The following is an 18,934-nucleotide window of genomic DNA, read 5'->3' on the forward strand; positions in this document are numbered from 1 at the left end:
ATTTTTAACAACATAGATATTTGCCCCATGATATTTGGACATTTATGACAATTTTCCAGGTTTTATGAACCTTTTTTCAGAACATTTTCCAGTCTCTGAATTTCCAAGTTTTCCAGGACGAGTGGGAACCCTGTCAAATGAAGAGCACCTGTCCCCCCAGCACGCGCGGATAATTAAAAAAAAAAAAAAAAAACGCCGCCCATGTGGATTCCTGGCGAGTCTTGCCCGTTTCTCAATTAGAGTGACCTACTCATCCACACAACATTAATTTACACAACATAATTAACATTATCAAGAGAGACCTGACTAGACAGAAGGCAGGATGTGGAGTGTGAGCAGACACAAGGGAGACCTGACTAGACAGAATGGATGTAGAAGGACTGTGTTCTCAAATGGTCATTGGTTTCAGGTAAAGATGGACAAGTACTGGTCGTTGACAGCTACTTTCCAGCTTAATTAACCAACCCCCCCCCCACCCCCTCCCCATGTTCAACGACTGTTTTAACACCTTTAAAGCAAGGTGAATATGGAGAATCTTGGCAAGTTGACCTTCGCTAATCAAGACAGAGCCAGTTAGATCTGAGAGCCTGCTTTAGGACCAGGGTTGTGCATCTCCTACCTGGTACTGTGTGTCTGTGTGTGTGTGTGTGTGTCTGTGTCTGTGTCTGTGTGTGTGTGTGTGTGTGTGTGTGTGTGTGTGCGTGTGTCTGTGCGTGTGTGCTTATGGTACAGGCGTGAAGGCCCCGCGGGCAGCGTTGGTGGCAGCGTTGGCCGCAGCATTGGCAGCTGCAGTCTGGACGGTCTTGTTGGACATGACCCCAGTAGCGAACTCCTGCTGAGCCTTTTCGAAACTAGCCCCGGTGGTCCGGTAGAGTGCATGCACCTGGAGAGGAGAGCAGAACAAAGGACGTGGGCTGGAGAGCGGGAAACGCTACAGAACAAAGTGAGCGATTCGGTTCCAACATACAATGTATCACTCCGCCGCACAGGTGTTCTATTAACACTTTCTCTGCCAGAGACGCCTAAACTCGTCATTCCCCGCCATGCTAATTCTGCCAATGACGCCGTAACACGTCATTGAGATCAATATTTCAAAAATCTGTGATCGCAATCATATTTCTCCCCCGGAGACTTGAGATCTACTGTTGATCCCCTCTCAACTCTCCAACGATTCAAGAGCGCCATCTGGTGGGCGATTGGCGGATCGCCCAAACCGGAAACGGAAGCTGGTGCTCATTCCAATTCGGTCCGATCACTCGCTAATAGTCCCGGGACTCGAGCTAGACACAATGGATAGCAATCCGCTACCAATAACTCGATAAACAACATGATTTGGACGTATATACTATTATACAACCTGGAGATGGATCGCATATTTCAACATCCCATAATAGGAATATTTTTGCTCCACGCTCATCGCCCAATGCTACAAGGAAGCTACGGTGAGTTTCAGCGTTTTTTTTACCGTGTTCGGTACAAACTGCTCTAATGATCATATCACCCACACTAGATGAATCATCTAACGTTGGCGTAGGGCTATAAATCACGTTCTGGAGAAAGCTGCAGAAAACGATAAAAACATATTTATACTTTAGACCGTATTTTAGTATGAATATGTGAATGAAAAAGTATAACGTTCCTACGTCCTGAACGATAGATAATTGACGTTGAATGGGCCATAGTAATGTCAATTTAGCAATACAATTTAAAAGGTTATAGCCCTGCAAAGAAGGGGAACTTCTCCATAGACAAATAGAGCTGGCAGAGAGGGGTATAATGATGTACATAAGCCTGGCGAAGAAAGTGTTAACCGTTAATTAGGCAGCGGTCCAAGTTCAAGAGTGCTGTTGACGGAGCTAGATAAATGACTGAATTACTTTACTAAATAAAGTAAATGACTGAATATTACCGTTAACTAGGCCCCTATTAGTCGAATAATCAATCGAAAGGAGCCGTAGTCGACTGCCAACCTCTTAGTCGAATGCAAAAAAATATATATAATAGGCCTAGAAGAAAAGAAAAGAGGCCTAGAAGCATGGCTAACGCTAATGGCATGCATACCAGAGGCTAACTGCCTAAGAAAACAGGCACAGAGGCACTGAAAGAGGATTTCACCCATCTAATGAACACACTAGACTAGACAAATATCAAGATGTATCCATCAGTGGACCAATTGCATGTTTTCACAGAGAACAAGAAGCCTTCCGTCGACTCCTTCAGACATTAAGCACCCCCACAGCCCAAATGGAATGTAAAAAAATAAAAATTATACTTGTTTTTTTTTTCATTTCTTTTTTTCCATAGTCTGCTAATTTTGGCGACTACAACTCGACTATACAAATCCGTAGTTGGGGACAGCCCTACCGTTAACTAATACTGGTAGTAGAACTGTTGTATAAAAGCAATATCACACGAGAGGGAGTGCCGTTATACTGAATATCAGCACGTTTGTGATTATCTTCAGTACTCTGCCTGTGGTCTCATACCTACGACCGAATCAGCCGCACTGATATTCAGTACAACGGCACACCCTCTCATGTGATACGATATTACTTAAAACTCACTCATATTTAATTCACTAGAATTTAGCCCAATGATAAAATGTATAAGAATGACTATTCTGATCATAGGTCTCACTATCTATCCATCAATCTCCCCACCTACAGCACATTATAAGACACTAGACAGTTGTGGAATTCTGGACACATAACAACTTAATCGAAGTGCATCGATTCTAATGTGACGATTCAACAGCATCGATTTGAAAATGTTAGAATCGATTATAATCTAAATGAATCAAAATAAAAAAAATTAAATCTTTTTTTTATGTTTTTTTTTATTGTTTTTATTGACCTATAGTCCATTCATGCTGAGTGAATCAGTTCCCCCAGCCACATTTGTGTATTCAAAATCTTTTGGGGAATTAACCCTTTGATTGCCGAAGACGCCGAAACTCGTCATTCCCCGCCATGCTCATTCTGCCGAAGACGCCGTAACACGTCTTTGATATCAATATTTCAAAAATCTGTGATCGAAATCATATTTCTCTCCCGGAGACATTATATGTACTGTTGAGTCCCTCTCAACTCTCTAACTGTTCAAGACCGCCATCTGGTGGCCGATCGGCAGATCGCCCAACAGGAAGTGACACGCCAAACAGGAAGTGCTCACCCATATTTCGTCCGGGCACTCGCGATCGTTAGCAGGACTCCATCTTGACACAGTGAACACCGATCGGTGCAAATAACTCGATAAACAACATGCAAAGGCGATAGGTCTCTCTTCCCCTGATGGCATGATGTGTGATACTACTGCACCCACACCATAAGGTGAGGCGTCACACGCCAGCTGAAGTGACAAGGCGGGGTCAAAGTGGGTGAGGGCTTCAGACTGAGAGAGGGCTGTCTTTGCTCCTTTGAAAGCTGCCTCACATTTGTCTGTCCAATTCCATGTTTGGGCTTTGTGTAGCAGCTCATGGAGCGGTTTCAGCCTATTGGCAAGGTCAGGCACAAACTTTGCATAGTATGTCAGCAGGCCAAGGAATGATCTCAACTGACTCACATTCGTCGGAGATGGAGCCTCCACAATAGCCTTCACCTTTGACGGTGCTTTGTGGAGTCCAGTGCTGTCAATCACGTGCCCCAGGTACTCGACAGAAGGTTGGAAAAACTCGCATTTGTCTTCCCGGCAGTGGTGCAGTGGCAAATTGACAGTAGGTCAAACGCTCCACGCGCGTGCATGCACAGTTTTTTTTGGCTGCTCTCGTCCTGCAGCTGGATACTATTGCCTCACAGCGCGGCCGTCAGCACGCGGCCCAGAGAGCGCCGCTGGCTCTGCGGCTCTGCAGCTGCATGCTTCTCCGGGAGTCCGGTTGGATAATGCCATGTAAAAAGCGATTGCGCGTACTTCAGCCTCAGTGACCGAGGTATAACGCCGTTATACCGAGTTATACCAGCACTGCACCACTGCTTCCCGGACTCTAAGACCATATTCCTCCAGTCTTTGTAGTGTGGCCCCCAGGTTCCTTAAGTGCGACTGCTCATCCGGTCCTGTGATAAGCAGGTCATCCAGGTAACACTGGACCCCTCGTAGCCCACTTAGGATCTGGTCCATTGCTCTTTGGAAAAGTGCCGGAGCAGAAGTAATCCCAAAAGGAAGCCTCTGGTACCTGAATAGCCCCTTGTGCGTCACTATGGTCAACAGTTCCTGTGACTCTGGATCTACATGCATCTGGAGATATGCCTGACACAAGTCTATTTTACTAAACCTCTGTCCCCCAGCTAAACCTGAAAAGAGTTCATCATGACTGGAACAATCGGCGTGGCCCATTCACTGGTGCTCACTGGCGCCAACACCCCACTCTCCACCAATCTGTCTAGTTCTGCATCTACCCTGGGTTTGATGGCATAGGGAACAGGTCTAGCCTTTAAACACCTCGGTGTGCTTCCTGGTTTGACTGTCAGCTTAACAGTAATGTCCTCCATGCTACCAAGGTCTCCACCAAAAACTTTGGAGTGCTTCTTCAAAATCTCCTGTAGGGGGCCTGTGTCTCCATCCTTAACCATGAACACTTCTTGCCAGTTCAGTCTGAGTTTCTCAAGCCATCGCCGTCCTAGCAGAGCTGGACGGTTTCCACAAATGATGTACAGTGGAAGAGTCTTCTTCCGCTTGTTGTGTTCCACTGTCACATTCACAACTCCTAACACTGGAACAGCCTCTCCAGTGTAGGTCCTTAACTTCAATTTGCTCACTCGAAGAGTCAGGTGCTGCAGCTTCTCTCTGAAAACAGCCTCTGATACCATGGACACACGTGTGCCGGTGTCCACTTGCATCCGCACTGCTTTATTGTCCAACAGTGGTGTGACCCAGTATCCATCATCACTGTCCAGCACAGATAACACATGTACAGTATCATCATCATCATCATCAGACTCACAGTCACTCTGCTCGTCCTGTTCGTGCTCCATCTTATTCACACGTTTCTTCTTGTTTCTGTAGAAACCACCTTTCTTCATCTCAGTGTGCTGTTTGTATGTCTGGGTCTTTCTATTACCACAAGCACGTTCGATATGGCCTTTTATACCACAGTTTCTGCAGTCTACATCTTTACACCAACACTCTGATGGCTGATGCCCCATTCTCCCACAGCGGTAGCATGGCTTGCCAGCTGTTGTCTTCTTGTCCTCAAAAGACAACTTGTGCACTTGGGCTGATAGACTTAGCTGCTGTGCTTCTCGGGCAGCCATTTCCATTGACGTACTTATCTCTATGGCCTTTTCCAGTCTCAGGTTAGCTTCACTCAGTAGTAGTTTCTGAATAGACTCACTGCGTAGACCACACACCAGTCTGTCCCGTATGGTGTCATTGAGTGAAATACCAAATTCACAATATTCAGACAGGCGTTTAAGTACAGCTACAAACTGTGAAACAGATTCACCCTCTTCTTGGTTCCTTTTATGGAACCTGAAACGCTCTGCAATGACCAGTGGCTTAGGAGAGTAGTGATCTTTTAATATTCCCACTATGTCTTCATAGGACTTGTCCCCTGGCTTCTCCGGTTGCACCAGACTGCGCAGTAGGTTATATGTTTTTGCTCCCATAACACTTAAGAATGTAGGTACTATGATATCCTCTTCAATCTTATTAGCAAGTGCAAAATACTCAAACCTCTCGGTGTAAGAACTCCATTGTTCTGTTTCCTCGAATGGTCCAATATGTCCAAACAGTGCAGCCATCTTCTTGCAATTAGTCCTTTCCTTGTTTCGTTTGAGTTACTGTCTTTGGATCTGGCACCATCCGCCCCTCCTCATTTACTCAGTCCCCTTCCCATCGCGGAGATTTCACCTTTTTTTCCTGTCTCTTTACTCGCCCGCAACAGTGTCAACACAGCAGTATGCACCGTTGCCAAGTTACCGCAGCCCCGACGTCGCACTGCACACTCGCGAAAACAAACAAACACGTCAGATGCAGACTATTTCCGACAATAACAAACACAACGTGAGATCCGTATTATCCTAGTCGCCAGTTTTGTTGTATACTCATCTGGTTATTTAGTATAACATATAATAATGAGGAGACACGAGACAAGGGTAATTTCCAGTTGACAGCTCTTTAGTGGAAAACTCAACACAGGTGATTACAATGACGGCTGTACTTATTAGCAGGGGGCGTGACGGTATCTAATAAGGGGCAAACTTAGAATGTCAATACACAACAATTTGGACGTATATACTATTATACAACCTGGAAATGGATCGGCTATTTCGACATCCCATAATAGAAAAAATTCTGTACCACGCTCATCTCCCAACGCCGCGAGGAAGGTACGGTGAGTTTCAGCGTTATTTTCTAATGTATTCTATACTAACTGCTCTGATGATCATATCACCCACACTAGATGAATGATATAACGTTGCCCATGGAATTATAAACGACCCCCCGCCCATCCGGTCATCATCAGATCATACGTAGTAACTCCTAGAAGCATCTCCAGTTGAAATTTTTTATCTCGCACAGATTCCTACCAAACTGTATTTGATCATCAATATAATGCATTTAGGGCTATAAAACAAGTTCTGGAGAAAGCTGCAGAAAACGATAAAACATACTTATACTTTAGACCGTATTTTAGTATGAATATGTGAATGAAAAAGTATAACGTTGCTACACCCTGAACAATAGATATAAGACGTTGAATGGGCCATAATAATGTCAATTTAGCAATACAATTTAAAAAGTTATAGCCCTGCAAAGAAGGGGAACTTCTCCATGTTAAATAGGGCTGGCGAGGGATGGTAAATTATGAATTTAACCCCGGCGATCAAAGGGTTAACTGAAAAATAATGTATCAAAAATTAATCGAATCGTGGTCAAATGAAGAGATTTCATGATGCATTGAATCATTGCCTGAATAATCGTAATCGAAATTAATCGTTGTGAGGTTGCATCGTTACACCTCTAATAACACCACATCAGATGGGGGTCCCTGTCCTACAGCCTATTCATCTGAGGGACCTTGATCTGAGAAAGGTTGAGAACCAATGATTTGGACTACCCCATCTCAAGTCCACGAGTGAGTGAGTAAAAACTCCTTAATTAATTTGCGAATGTAACGTTGCACTTTAGTGATTACCTCAAATTGCCAGTTGCGGTTTGTATACTACATGATATGTTTGTATGTTTTGTTATACTTTCCTGTTTGGGACAATAATGTACAGAGCTAAACCGAACAGGACAACTGAAGCAACAAGGTAAATGTTGGGGAGGAGTGTGTAATGTGTGTGCGTGTGCGTGTGTGTGTATGTGTGTGTGTGTGTGTGGAGGAGTGCATCAGCAGTGCGTTACCTTTTTAAACATGATGAGAGAGCCCACAGACAGAGCTGTGAACAAAGCAGCGATTAGCAGCATCATGATGCCCACTGGTATACTGGTGTTGAGTCCTGTCAGAGCTGCTATCCAACCACTGGAAACACAGAGAGAACACTACAGTATGTCAGAGCTGCTATCCAACCACTGGAAACACAGAGAACACTACCGTATGTCAGAGCTGCTATCCAACCACTGGAAACACAGAGAGAACACTACCGTATGTCAGAGCTGCTATCCAACCACTGGAAACACAGAGAGAACACTACCGTATGTCAGAGCTGCTATCCAACCACTGGAAACACAGAGAGAACACTACAGTATGTCAGAGCTGCTATCCAACCACTGGAAACACAGAGAGAACACTACAGTATGTCAGAGCTGCTATCCAACCACTGGAAACACAGAGAGAACACTACAGTATGTCAGAGCTGCTATCCAACCACTGGAAACACAGAGAGAACACTACCGTATGTCAGAGCTGCTATCCAACCACTGGAAACACAGAGAGAACACTACAGTATGTCAGAGCTGCTATCCAACCACTGGAAACACAGAGAGAACACTACAGTATGTCAGAGCTGCTATCCAACCACTGGAAACACAGAGAGAACACTACAGTATGTCAGAGCTGCTATCCAACCACTGGAAACACAGAGAGAACACTACAGTATGAGCTGCTATCCAACCACTGGAAACACATCACACTTCAACCATGCACAATGGGCCTATTTCAATGTACGGTATATTGACAAAAACAAATATTACAACGGATGTGGTTTTTCAACACACACACAAACTCACCATGTTCCCCAGCCAGTGATGCCAATAGATTGTAGTACATGCACTCCAAACTGACAAATATAGATGAAGAAAAAGACAAAGAATCGGAACGAACTGTCACTCCTACAGGGGGAGAGAGAGAGATAAAGGAAAAGAGAGAGATAATAAGATGGGTAGAAACATGAAAGGGTAACCAGTTGATTTGCATCACTTACATCTCTGCCCCCCCCCCCCCCCCCCCCCCCCCCTTTCAATCTGTAGAAGATAGAGATGGTATCTCCCATCCTGATTACCTGAAGGCCCCGTAGAGCGGTCTGTACCAGCAGACGAAGGAGCAGGGGGTGAACAGCAAGAACCATAGCATGGCCAGGCCAAAGTCTACACCACGGGCCGTGTCCACACAGAACCAGGCCAGGCAGCCGAACATGTTCACAAATAGCGTCCCCGTGTGGACTGAGTGGGAGAACAACACACATTACCCATTGTAAGTAACATTTACATTTGGTCATTCAGCCGACGCTTTTATCCAAAGCGACTAAGGGTAAATGATATTGTTCGTCAAACATTGTCGAACTTGAGTGCTACACTCTTGAGTGCATAGTAGTATAGACATATTAGCATAGTAGGTAGTAATATAGACATATTAGCATAGTAGATGGTAATATAGACATATTAGCATAGTAGGTAGTAATATAGACATATTAGCATAGTAGGTAGTAATATAGACATATTAGCATAGTAGATGGTAATATAGACATAATAAAATAGTAGGTAGTAATATAGACGACATATTAGCATAGTAGGTAGTAATATAGACATATTAGCATAGTAGGTAGTAGTATAGACATATTAGCATAGTAGGTAGTAATATAGACATATTAGCATAGTAGGTAGTAATATAGACGACATATTAGCATAGTATGTAGTAATATAGACATATTAGCATAGTAGGTAGTAATAGACATATTAGCATAGTATGTAGTAATATAGACATATTAGCATAGTAGGTAGTAATATAGACATAATTATTAGCATAGTAGGTAGTAGCATAGACGATGCACGTGCTCCAGGACTATTGAACTTGGGGGAGCAAACTTGTCTCTTTGCTCCCTCACTTTTTGATCATATGATATATCCCCCCCCAATATATAAATATTATCTAACCATAACTACGTAATTTCAATCAAATTAATAATACGCAATGACACTTAATAGCAAGTTTTTAAGTTTCCAAAGATTGTGTGACCCCCCACTTTAATGGTTTGATCCAGTGCCCACGGGCCACGGTTCGTCGGCATGACGTATACGACATGTTGGGGGAGGCGGCTTTTTCGAAAGCCCTTGAAAAATTCAGGCTGGATATTGGATAACATTGTGAGGATTATTCTTCGGCGTTTACATCAAAATGGAGCAAATCATCACGTAAGTCGAACACTGTGACTGTATACTAAATGCGCAAACAGATTGAAACTGAATATTTCTCGTATGGTGAGCCTCGGCGCTGCACCGAGTGAATCCAGAGATACGGGATGGTGCGCACTGCGCAGGCGCTGTGATCACCCAACGGCGGAAATAATGCCGCTTTGAGCAGTTTATAAAAAAATATAAAAAAATATTTATTAGCAACGCCGAGCTTTCAAACCATCCCGTATCTCTGTGCGAACCCCTCGTGCAACTGTGAGCACCTTTGTAATGTCTCTGTGATACTTGTATAACGAACGGTTCGGCCAGAACCAGTCCTTCATGGTAAATCTAGGTTGGTTTCCCATTGAGAAGCAAGTGACTGTGGATTCACTCGGTGCTGAGCACAGTCACGAAAGGGGCTAGTATGGACCCTGATGTAAACAAGACAAACGTCTTTCTCTGGTCTGCATCCCCTTAACAATTGTGTGTATTGAGCCGTACTGTATTGTACCCATTCTGCAATCTGTTAAATAAAGTTTTCATTCATTCAGCCGCCGCGCTCACTGGGGCTATTGATAGCGTCAATTAGTTGTTGTTGTTGTTGGTACTGCCGCTGCGGATGAGAACGGGGCCGGAGGGGCTTTGGGAGGATGGGAAAGTTATTATTATTATAATAGTAATTGGCTATCATACGTGCCTAGCTAGCGTTAGCTAAAAGAGCCCTCGCAGTGAAGTTATTATTATTATAGCTATCATACTGCAATATAAACTGAGTTTTATAGTGAAAAGAGCAGCTTTATTTTGGTCAAGATTGAAGGCTCTATATTGCAGGAAATTGCACATACAGGTGTTCATTAAATGTAAAAAAAATCTGCCGTGGACCGGACCCCCTCCGAACCACCCCTTGCAAAAAAAAAAAAAAGAAAAAAAAAAAATCTTGCACCCCCACTTTCAACTATAACTAGGCGGCCATGGGTAGTAGTATAGACATATTAGCATAGTAGGTAGTAGTATAGACATATTAGCATAGTAGGTAGTAGTATAGACATATTAGCATAGTAGGTAGTAATATAGACATATTAGCATAGTAGGTAGTAGTATAGACACATTAGCATAGTAGGTAGTAATATAGACATATTAGCATAGTAGGTAGTAATAGACATATTAGCATAGTATGTAGTAATATAGGCATAGTAGCATAGTAGGTAGTAATATAGGCATATTAGCATAGTAGGTAGTAGTATAGACATATTAGCATAGTAGGTAGTAGTATATAGACATATTAGCATAGTATGTAGTAATATAGGCATAGTAGCATAGTAGGTAGTAATATAGGCATATTAGCATAGTAGGTAGTAGTATATAGACATATTAGCATAGTAGGTAGTAGTATAGACACATTAGCATAGTAGGTAGTAATATAGACATATTAGCATAGTAGGTAGTAATAGACATATTAGCATAGTATGTAGTAATATAGGCATAGTAGGTAGTAATATAGGCATATTAGCATAGTAGGTAGTAGTATAGACATATTAGCATAGTAGGTAGTAGTATATAGACATATTAGCATAGTAGGTAGTAATATAGACATATTAGCATAGTAGGTAGTAGTATATAGACATATTAGCATAGTAGGTAGTAGTATATAGACATATTAGAATAGTAGGTAGTAGTATATAGACATATTAGCATAGTAGGTAGTAGTATATAGACATATTAGCATAGTAGGTAGTAGTATATACATATTAGAATAGTAGGTAGTAGTATATAGACATATTAGCATAGTAGGTAGTAGTATATAGACATATTAGCATAGTAGGTAGTAGTATATAGACATATTAGCATAGTAGGTAGTAGTATATAGACATATTAGAATAGTAGGTAGTAGTATATAGACATATTAGCATAGTAGGTAGTAGTATATAGACATATTAGAATAGTAGGTAGTAGTATAGACATATTAGCATAGTAGGTAGTAATATATAGACATATTAGAATAGTAGGTAGTAGTATATAGACATATTAGAATAGTAGGTAGTAGTATAGACATATTAGCGTAGTAATATAGGCATATTAGCATAGAAGGTAGTAGTATAGGCATATTTGCATAGTAGGTAGTAGTATAGACATATTAGCATAGAAGGTAGTAGTATAGACATATTAGCATAGTAGGTAGTAAATAATATAGGCATATTCACATAGCACATTTACATTTTACATTTAGCTGACGCTTTTATCCAAAGCGACTTACAAGTTCTGTACGACAAGTCATCAGGAAGGGCACAACTCTATCAGCTGAGTAACAATGTTCATAAAGTGTTGAGTGCTACAGTGTAGGTTAGTTTATTAGGACAAGTGCATGACAGTAAGGTTAGTTAGGGTTAGATTTTTTTTTTCTTCTTTTTATTCAGATAATGGTTGAAGAAGTGAGTCTTTAGTCGACGGCGAAAGATTGGACGGGTTTCGGTTATAGACACATTAGCATAGTAGGTAGTAATATAGACATATTAGCATAGTAGGTAGTAATAGACATATTAGCATAGTATGTAGTAATATAGGCATAGTAGCATAGTAGGTAGTAATATAGGCATATTAGCATAGTAGGTAGTAGTATAGACATATTAGCATAGTAGGTAGTAGTATATAGACATATTAGCATAGTATGTAGTAATATAGGCATAGTAGCATAGTAGGTAGTAATATAGGCATATTAGCATAGTAGGTAGTAGTATATAGACATATTAGCATAGTAGGTAGTAGTATAGACACATTAGCATAGTAGGTAGTAATATAGACATATTAGCATAGTAGGTAGTAATAGACATATTAGCATAGTATGTAGTAATATAGGCATAGTAGGTAGTAATATAGGCATATTAGCATAGTAGGTAGTAGTATAGACATATTAGCATAGTAGGTAGTAGTATATAGACATATTAGCATAGTAGGTAGTAATATAGACATATTAGCATAGTAGGTAGTAGTATATAGACATATTAGCATAGTAGGTAGTAGTATATAGACATATTAGAATAGTAGGTAGTAGTATATAGACATATTAGCATAGTAGGTAGTAGTATATAGACATATTAGCATAGTAGGTAGTAGTATATACATATTAGAATAGTAGGTAGTAGTATATAGACATATTAGCATAGTAGGTAGTAGTATATAGACATATTAGCATAGTAGGTAGTAGTATATAGACATATTAGCATAGTAGGTAGTAGTATATAGACATATTAGAATAGTAGGTAGTAGTATATAGACATATTAGCATAGTAGGTAGTAGTATATAGACATATTAGAATAGTAGGTAGTAGTATAGACATATTAGCATAGTAGGTAGTAATATATAGACATATTAGAATAGTAGGTAGTAGTATATAGACATATTAGAATAGTAGGTAGTAGTATAGACATATTAGCGTAGTAATATAGGCATATTAGCATAGAAGGTAGTAGTATAGGCATATTTGCATAGTAGGTAGTAGTATAGACATATTAGCATAGAAGGTAGTAGTATAGACATATTAGCATAGTAGGTAGTAAATAATATAGGCATATTCACATAGCACATTTACATTTTACATTTAGCTGACGCTTTTATCCAAAGCGACTTACAAGTTCTGTACGACAAGTCATCAGGAAGGGCACAACTCTATCAGCTGAGTAACAATGTTCATAAAGTGTTGAGTGCTACAGTGTAGGTTAGTTTATTAGGACAAGTGCATGACAGTAAGGTTAGTTAGGGTTAGATTTTTTTTTTCTTCTTTTTATTCAGATAATGGTTGAAGAAGTGAGTCTTTAGTCGACGGCGAAAGATTGGACGGGTTTCGGCTGTAGGTAGTAGTATAGGCATATTAGCATAATATGTAGTAGTATAGGCATATTAGCATAGAAGGTAGTAGTATAGACATTTATAGCACTGTTACAGATACAGAACACTTTCACCACTGCGGTCTTCAAATGGGTTCGTTTATGAGAGCGCTCGAGGGGAATTGATGGTAGAAGGAGTCTGGGTCTTCAACTCATGCTTTTACAACCAGCGCTCACTAGCTACCAGCAGGTACTTCCAACCAGTTGCCAAACACGATCCCTACAGTCACCAGCACCACGGAAGCTAAATACCACCAGTCTTTAATAATTCCAATAATTGAAAAGGACCCAGATTCAAGTGGAGAAATGGGGGTATTTAACTTAGGAGTGACTTCACACCAAGGGGTGCATTTATATAGCGCTTTTATCCAAAGCACTTTACAATTTGTTCCTCACATTTTACCCATTCACTCACACCGACTGCTCATCGAGAGCAATTAGGGGTCAAGTGTCTTGCTCAAGGACACTTCGACAGGCTGCCTGGGAGGAGCGGGAATCAAACCGGGAACCTCCGGATTACCAGACGACTGCTCTACCTCCAGAGCCACTGTCACTCCCGTCTTCAATGTCAACCTTGCTACATTTCTTTGTAGTGTGCTGTGCATTAAATTGATTGTAACATTACATTCATGTCTATTCAGAGTCTGTCCATTATGCTACGCGCTACGTGGATTCGGTGCGTCGAGTACAGTCCACTCACACATCCAGAGGTTGTACATGATCTTGACAGTCTTCTGGAACTCTACAGGGATGTCCACCGCAACGTCGTGGTAGAAACACGGGCCGACGGGGAACTTCTCCGGCAGGGGAGGCCAGTTGTTCTTACGTCCTGTGAAAAGACGGTGTCAAGTCAAGTCAGCTTTATTTTTATAGCACATTTACAAATGACTAAAAGCCAACCAAAGTGCTTCACAGGTAGGACATGATAAAAACACATACAATGCAGTAACAAGTAAAAAATACACAAAAATAACAGAAAAAGGTATTGTACATTTAAGAAAACAAGAGCAAGGTGCAATATAAAAGAGACAAGAAATTAGATTAAAAGTCCAGAGTAACAGCAAACGTGGCTAACTCTGGTCAAAGGCCAGGGAGAAGAGGTGCGTTTTAAGCAGCGATTTAAAAGCCTCTAGGCTCTGGGCAGATCTCATGTGGGGGAGGCTGTTCCAGAGCAGAGGGGCAGCAGCAGCGAAGGTGTGAGAGAGAGATTTTACAAATATAGATAGCTAGATAATATAGCCAGAGAAAGAGAGAGAGAGAGAGAGAGAAAGAGAAAGAGAAGGACAGAGTGCATGTCTTGCCTGCAACTCCATGGGTCTGTAACTCTCTCTCCCGGCGATCGAGCTCTGCTGCCTTCTTCTCCAGCTCCTCCTGCCTTCTCAACAGCTCAGCTTGAGCGCGCGCCTGGTCCTAATACACACAGCGAACACACCACATTTACCTATTGAGAAGTAATAAGGATGTCCAAGGAGGTACGTGAGTTAATGTGTTTACGGTAGAACAGGGTTGGGAAAAGGAGGTTAGTGACTCCAAACAAATGCGCTTAGTTCACTCTATTATCTCCGTCAGTCAATAAAGGGATTCTGTAGGTCCACCTCAATCTATAGCACAGGGGGGAGCTGGTTATCCACAGGAAGGGAAGTAGCAGTGTATGGGCTCAAACCAAATCCCACTTAAAAAGGAACACGCCAACATTTTGGGATATTAGCTTAAGGTCTTCTCCAGAGAGAGAGACAAGAAGATAGATACCAGTTTCCTCTCTGTACGTTCAGTAGGAAGCTATCTGGCTGCATGTTAGCCTAGCACAGCACAATGAATGGGAGCGAACATGACCGGTTAGCCTAGGCATTGTCCAACTAACACCTCTCCCGAAGGCGAACGGATCATGTCCGCTTCCATTCATTGTGCTAAGCTAGGCTAACGTGCAGCCAGATAGCTATCTACTGTACGCACAGAATGGAAACTGGTATGTATCTATCCTGTCTCTCTCTGGAGAAGACGATAAGCTAATTTCACAAAATGTTGGCGTGTTCCTTTAAACCACACCTGTGGCTCTCGTCAAGAAGATGCCTGGAGAAACTTGTGTTTGAAAAAGCGGGCAAAACTAAAGAAATTGGAGCCATCGGTCACAATTTGATTGGCTCAAGAGTTCAAATGCCACCCAGAGCGAGATTTGACCAGTCCGACTCATAACCACCAGGGTCACCGACCCGTTCCAAATGGATCTTCTGACCAGAACATCTCCATGGCTTCTTTTTGACCAGAGCCAGTGTGGTGGTGGTGGTGGCTACAAAACATTAGCTCACACCATACGGCTGAGCAGGAAGGGCTCTAGGGCAGTGAGAGGAGACATGGAGGAGGACAGGAGGACACGATGTCAGATGAAACACAGTACCTGATTCCGCCGCTGTTGGGCCGTCTGTCGTGGACAGAGAGGTGTGAAAGGCAAGAGGAAAGGTGAGCCAAATGCAGAGGCAAAAGGTGCGTGTACAGTGTACACAGTATAAACACTCAATTCTAGTGTGTGTGTGTGTGTGTGTGTGTGTGTGGTGTACCTGTGTCTGCTGTTGCTGCGAGTAGGCCGGTGGCTCTTCTGTGGGCTTCATGATGGCAGGTTGTGTGTTCTGGGCGGGGGGGGCGGGAGCTGCTTTGGGGGCATTTGCATTTCCAGGCGGTGCCTGAAAACCAGCCAGTCAAAACAAACACGTTGTGTGTGTTAGCATCTGTGACGTAGGTCAGGGTTGGTCATTATCATTATTACTGTATTTGTAACACCATGTGAACATCAGGTTAGTATAGGTATAGTTTTATTTGTATTGAGGTGTGTCACCCCCATTATAATCCCATTTTTGTTTTCTCCCTTCCAGTGCCTCCCTGTAGAGAGTGCTGATTGCCTGAGGAGTGGAAGCTGAGGGCAATCAGCCTCAAGGGACGGGTGGATAAAGCTTGGGATGAGACACACACTCAGGGCGCCCTTTCTGTCATTGCCACTGACCTGAGTGGAGTGTTGGGTGGCCATTTTTCCACTTTGTGTGGATTTGATATTGTGTTGGCCTTATTGCCATTATTGTGTGTTCATCCTGTTCACACTGCTACTTGGTAGCCTATTGTGTCATTGCTGGTGTTGCTAACCGGGTAGGTTTTGTCGTGTCTTATGGCACTCTGCTATTCTTGAATAGCCTAATTGTATTCGTCTATTATTGCTGGGTGGTTCCCAGTGCCAACCTCTGGCTGGTGTCTTGTGACACTATTGATTGTGTTTGTCTGTTTGTCTCATTATATATACCTGTTTGTTCTCCCCTACCCTTTTCCCTTGTATTAAATATCGTCGTGAGTTTCATTCCCCTTATTGTTTAATAAATATAATTTACCATTTGGAAAAACGTATTGTTTATCGCCTGCCGGGACCTGTGCTTAAAGCACTCACTGAACGGGTCCAGGTATTTTGTTTGATTATCAGACCTTCATATGTAACAGCATCTGAACGGGGGAAGGCCAGTGTCTTGATAATATAAAAAAGTCATCACTTGTCTGATAAATCCTCTGTGACGGAGAGGCGGAGGAGAGGGGTAGATGGAGCAAGAGGATAAAATGAGGTAAATTACTCAAGAGGTAGAGGAACCACAGATACACACAGAAATACACGCTACACAAAAAGGACACACACACACACACAGACATGAGTAGCTGCTAGTCACGCTGACCGTTCTGGCGTCTGTGAAGGGGTTATATTCCTCCAGACCACCAGGAGGGGCTGCCTGGGTCACCTGTGTCACAGAGGGATCCTACAGGACAGAAGAAGATAACGGTTATGAATAACTGTTGCCACAGTATCTGTGGTTTCTTTTTTAAATGCCTCTCTAATCGGGCTGTTGGCAAAGCTAATAATAGGTCAACTTAGTGCGGAAGAAATAAAAAAGGAGACTTAATAAAGTTGGCAGGTCTGGAATTTAGTTTGGTGGTATAGGTAGGGACAGCTTACAAGGCACAAAGCATAAATTCCACATTTACGTACTACTGTATAATGTATACACAGTGGGGTGAGGTTATAGGCCTCTGTGTTATGCATAAACAGAGTAGTTTAGTGCCTGCCTCTGCCCTCTAGCCTACACTAACACTAGTGTATGCATACAGCAAACCAACTGGGGTTGCTTATCTGATCAGAGATGGGTGTTCCAAGTTTTATATAGGGTTGTTGGGAAATAGATTATTGTGAATGCCAGCTCATGGTTAGGAAAACTGTCGGTCTTCTCAGCAATAGTAGTGGGCTATCTGTGATTCAGGATGTGTCCATTTATGCAAGGTATGCAAGCATTGCTGGGTTGATGACATAAGTGAAGGTGTAGTTTTATGTCAGCACACAGTTTTGTATATTTGCATGAGCTAACTGCAATCATAAACTCACATAGCCTACACCCCTTGTGAAATAAGCTGTAATTGTGGGTACACAATGTACTGTGGCTAATGGAGCTATATTGCCTAGCTAGCTAAGTTGTGTTGACTGTTTTCCAAGCTAGCAGCAGCTAAAAGTCTGCCGGGGTGTTGGCTACAACCAATCTTGTTTACTGACTGTGCACAGAGCTCGCCAAGTACTGTATCATGTGTCTTTGTCATTAGCTAGCAATGCATAACGTTAATCTCCCATGACAGCTAACGTTAGCTAGTAGATAGGCATCTGATAACCTAACGTATCGTAACAAATACAAATCAACGCCAAAACCCACCAAAATAATAAACTAGTTTTGCTACATAGAAACATGCCAAAAGAAAGACCTTTAACTCTTAGCTATGCTAACCAGGCAGCCTGCTACAGGAAAGCTGGTTTAGCATAGGCTAACCGATTAGCTTAGCCGCTGACGTGAGCTACGCTAGCTAGCATAACGTTACCTGAAAAGGATTGCTGAAGTCTGGATCTGCGAACGGGTTGCTGTCAAAATCAGACATGGTGTTAGCCTTCGGAGAGTGGATTCTCGTCTGGAACAGTTCCCCGATTCAGCAGGGAGGGTATACAATCCTTCTATATGTCTCACTACCCTTCAGCCCGTTTGCCCCCTCCAGACACAGTACTCCCCTCGCTTAGCTCGCTAGCCAGCAGCACAGAAATGGCAGCTGGAAGGATGAGATGCGTGATGAGCGGCCCGACACTGACGACACCTGCCTGCTACGTCACTGTTTCAGCACCGCGGACAGCAGCCGGGGAAGATGTAATCGACGTCCATCCGTCTATGTTGACAGGTGTCAGGGGGCTGGGGGGCAGATGGCCTGCTGTCATCGCTTCATGATTGAGAAACACAAGCAGAAAAATACACAGCCATTTAGCTATAACGATTAATTAATGCGGCCTGAAAGCAGAAGCTGACAAGCAGAAAGCCGTCCACTGAGAGGTGAGAGAGAGAGATGATTAGCCAACATGACAGGTATATATTTGTGTTTCCCAAATTGTTGTCCAACCACAATATACCAAACTCAGTAAATACAGAATCAGTGCATATGAAACGCA

At 42.5% G+C, this 18,934-nt stretch overlaps 1 protein-coding gene across 1 annotated transcript; it reads right to left on the reverse strand.

Annotated features, from left to right (window-relative positions):
* Nucleotides 1-632: 632 nt before the first annotated feature.
* On the reverse strand, nt 633-18,456 carry scamp1 (secretory carrier membrane protein 1). The gene is made up of 9 exons (XM_084322653.1): nt 18,322-18,456; nt 17,139-17,219; nt 15,990-16,112; nt 14,736-14,844; nt 14,135-14,263; nt 8,442-8,601; nt 8,170-8,271; nt 7,345-7,462; nt 633-883 (listed from the first exon to the last, which is right to left on the reverse strand). Exons 1-9 carry the CDS (start codon nt 18,376-18,378, stop codon nt 722-724), a joined length of 1,041 nt encoding a protein of 346 aa, XP_084178779.1. The 5' UTR covers nt 18,379-18,456; the 3' UTR covers nt 633-721.
* Between the last annotated feature and the right edge of the window lie 478 nt (nt 18,457-18,934).

This window comes from Notolepis coatsorum, assembly GCF_963971535.1.
Source record: "Notolepis coatsorum genome assembly, chromosome: 10".
Taxonomy (NCBI): Eukaryota; Metazoa; Chordata; class Actinopteri; order Aulopiformes; family Paralepididae; genus Notolepis; species Notolepis coatsorum.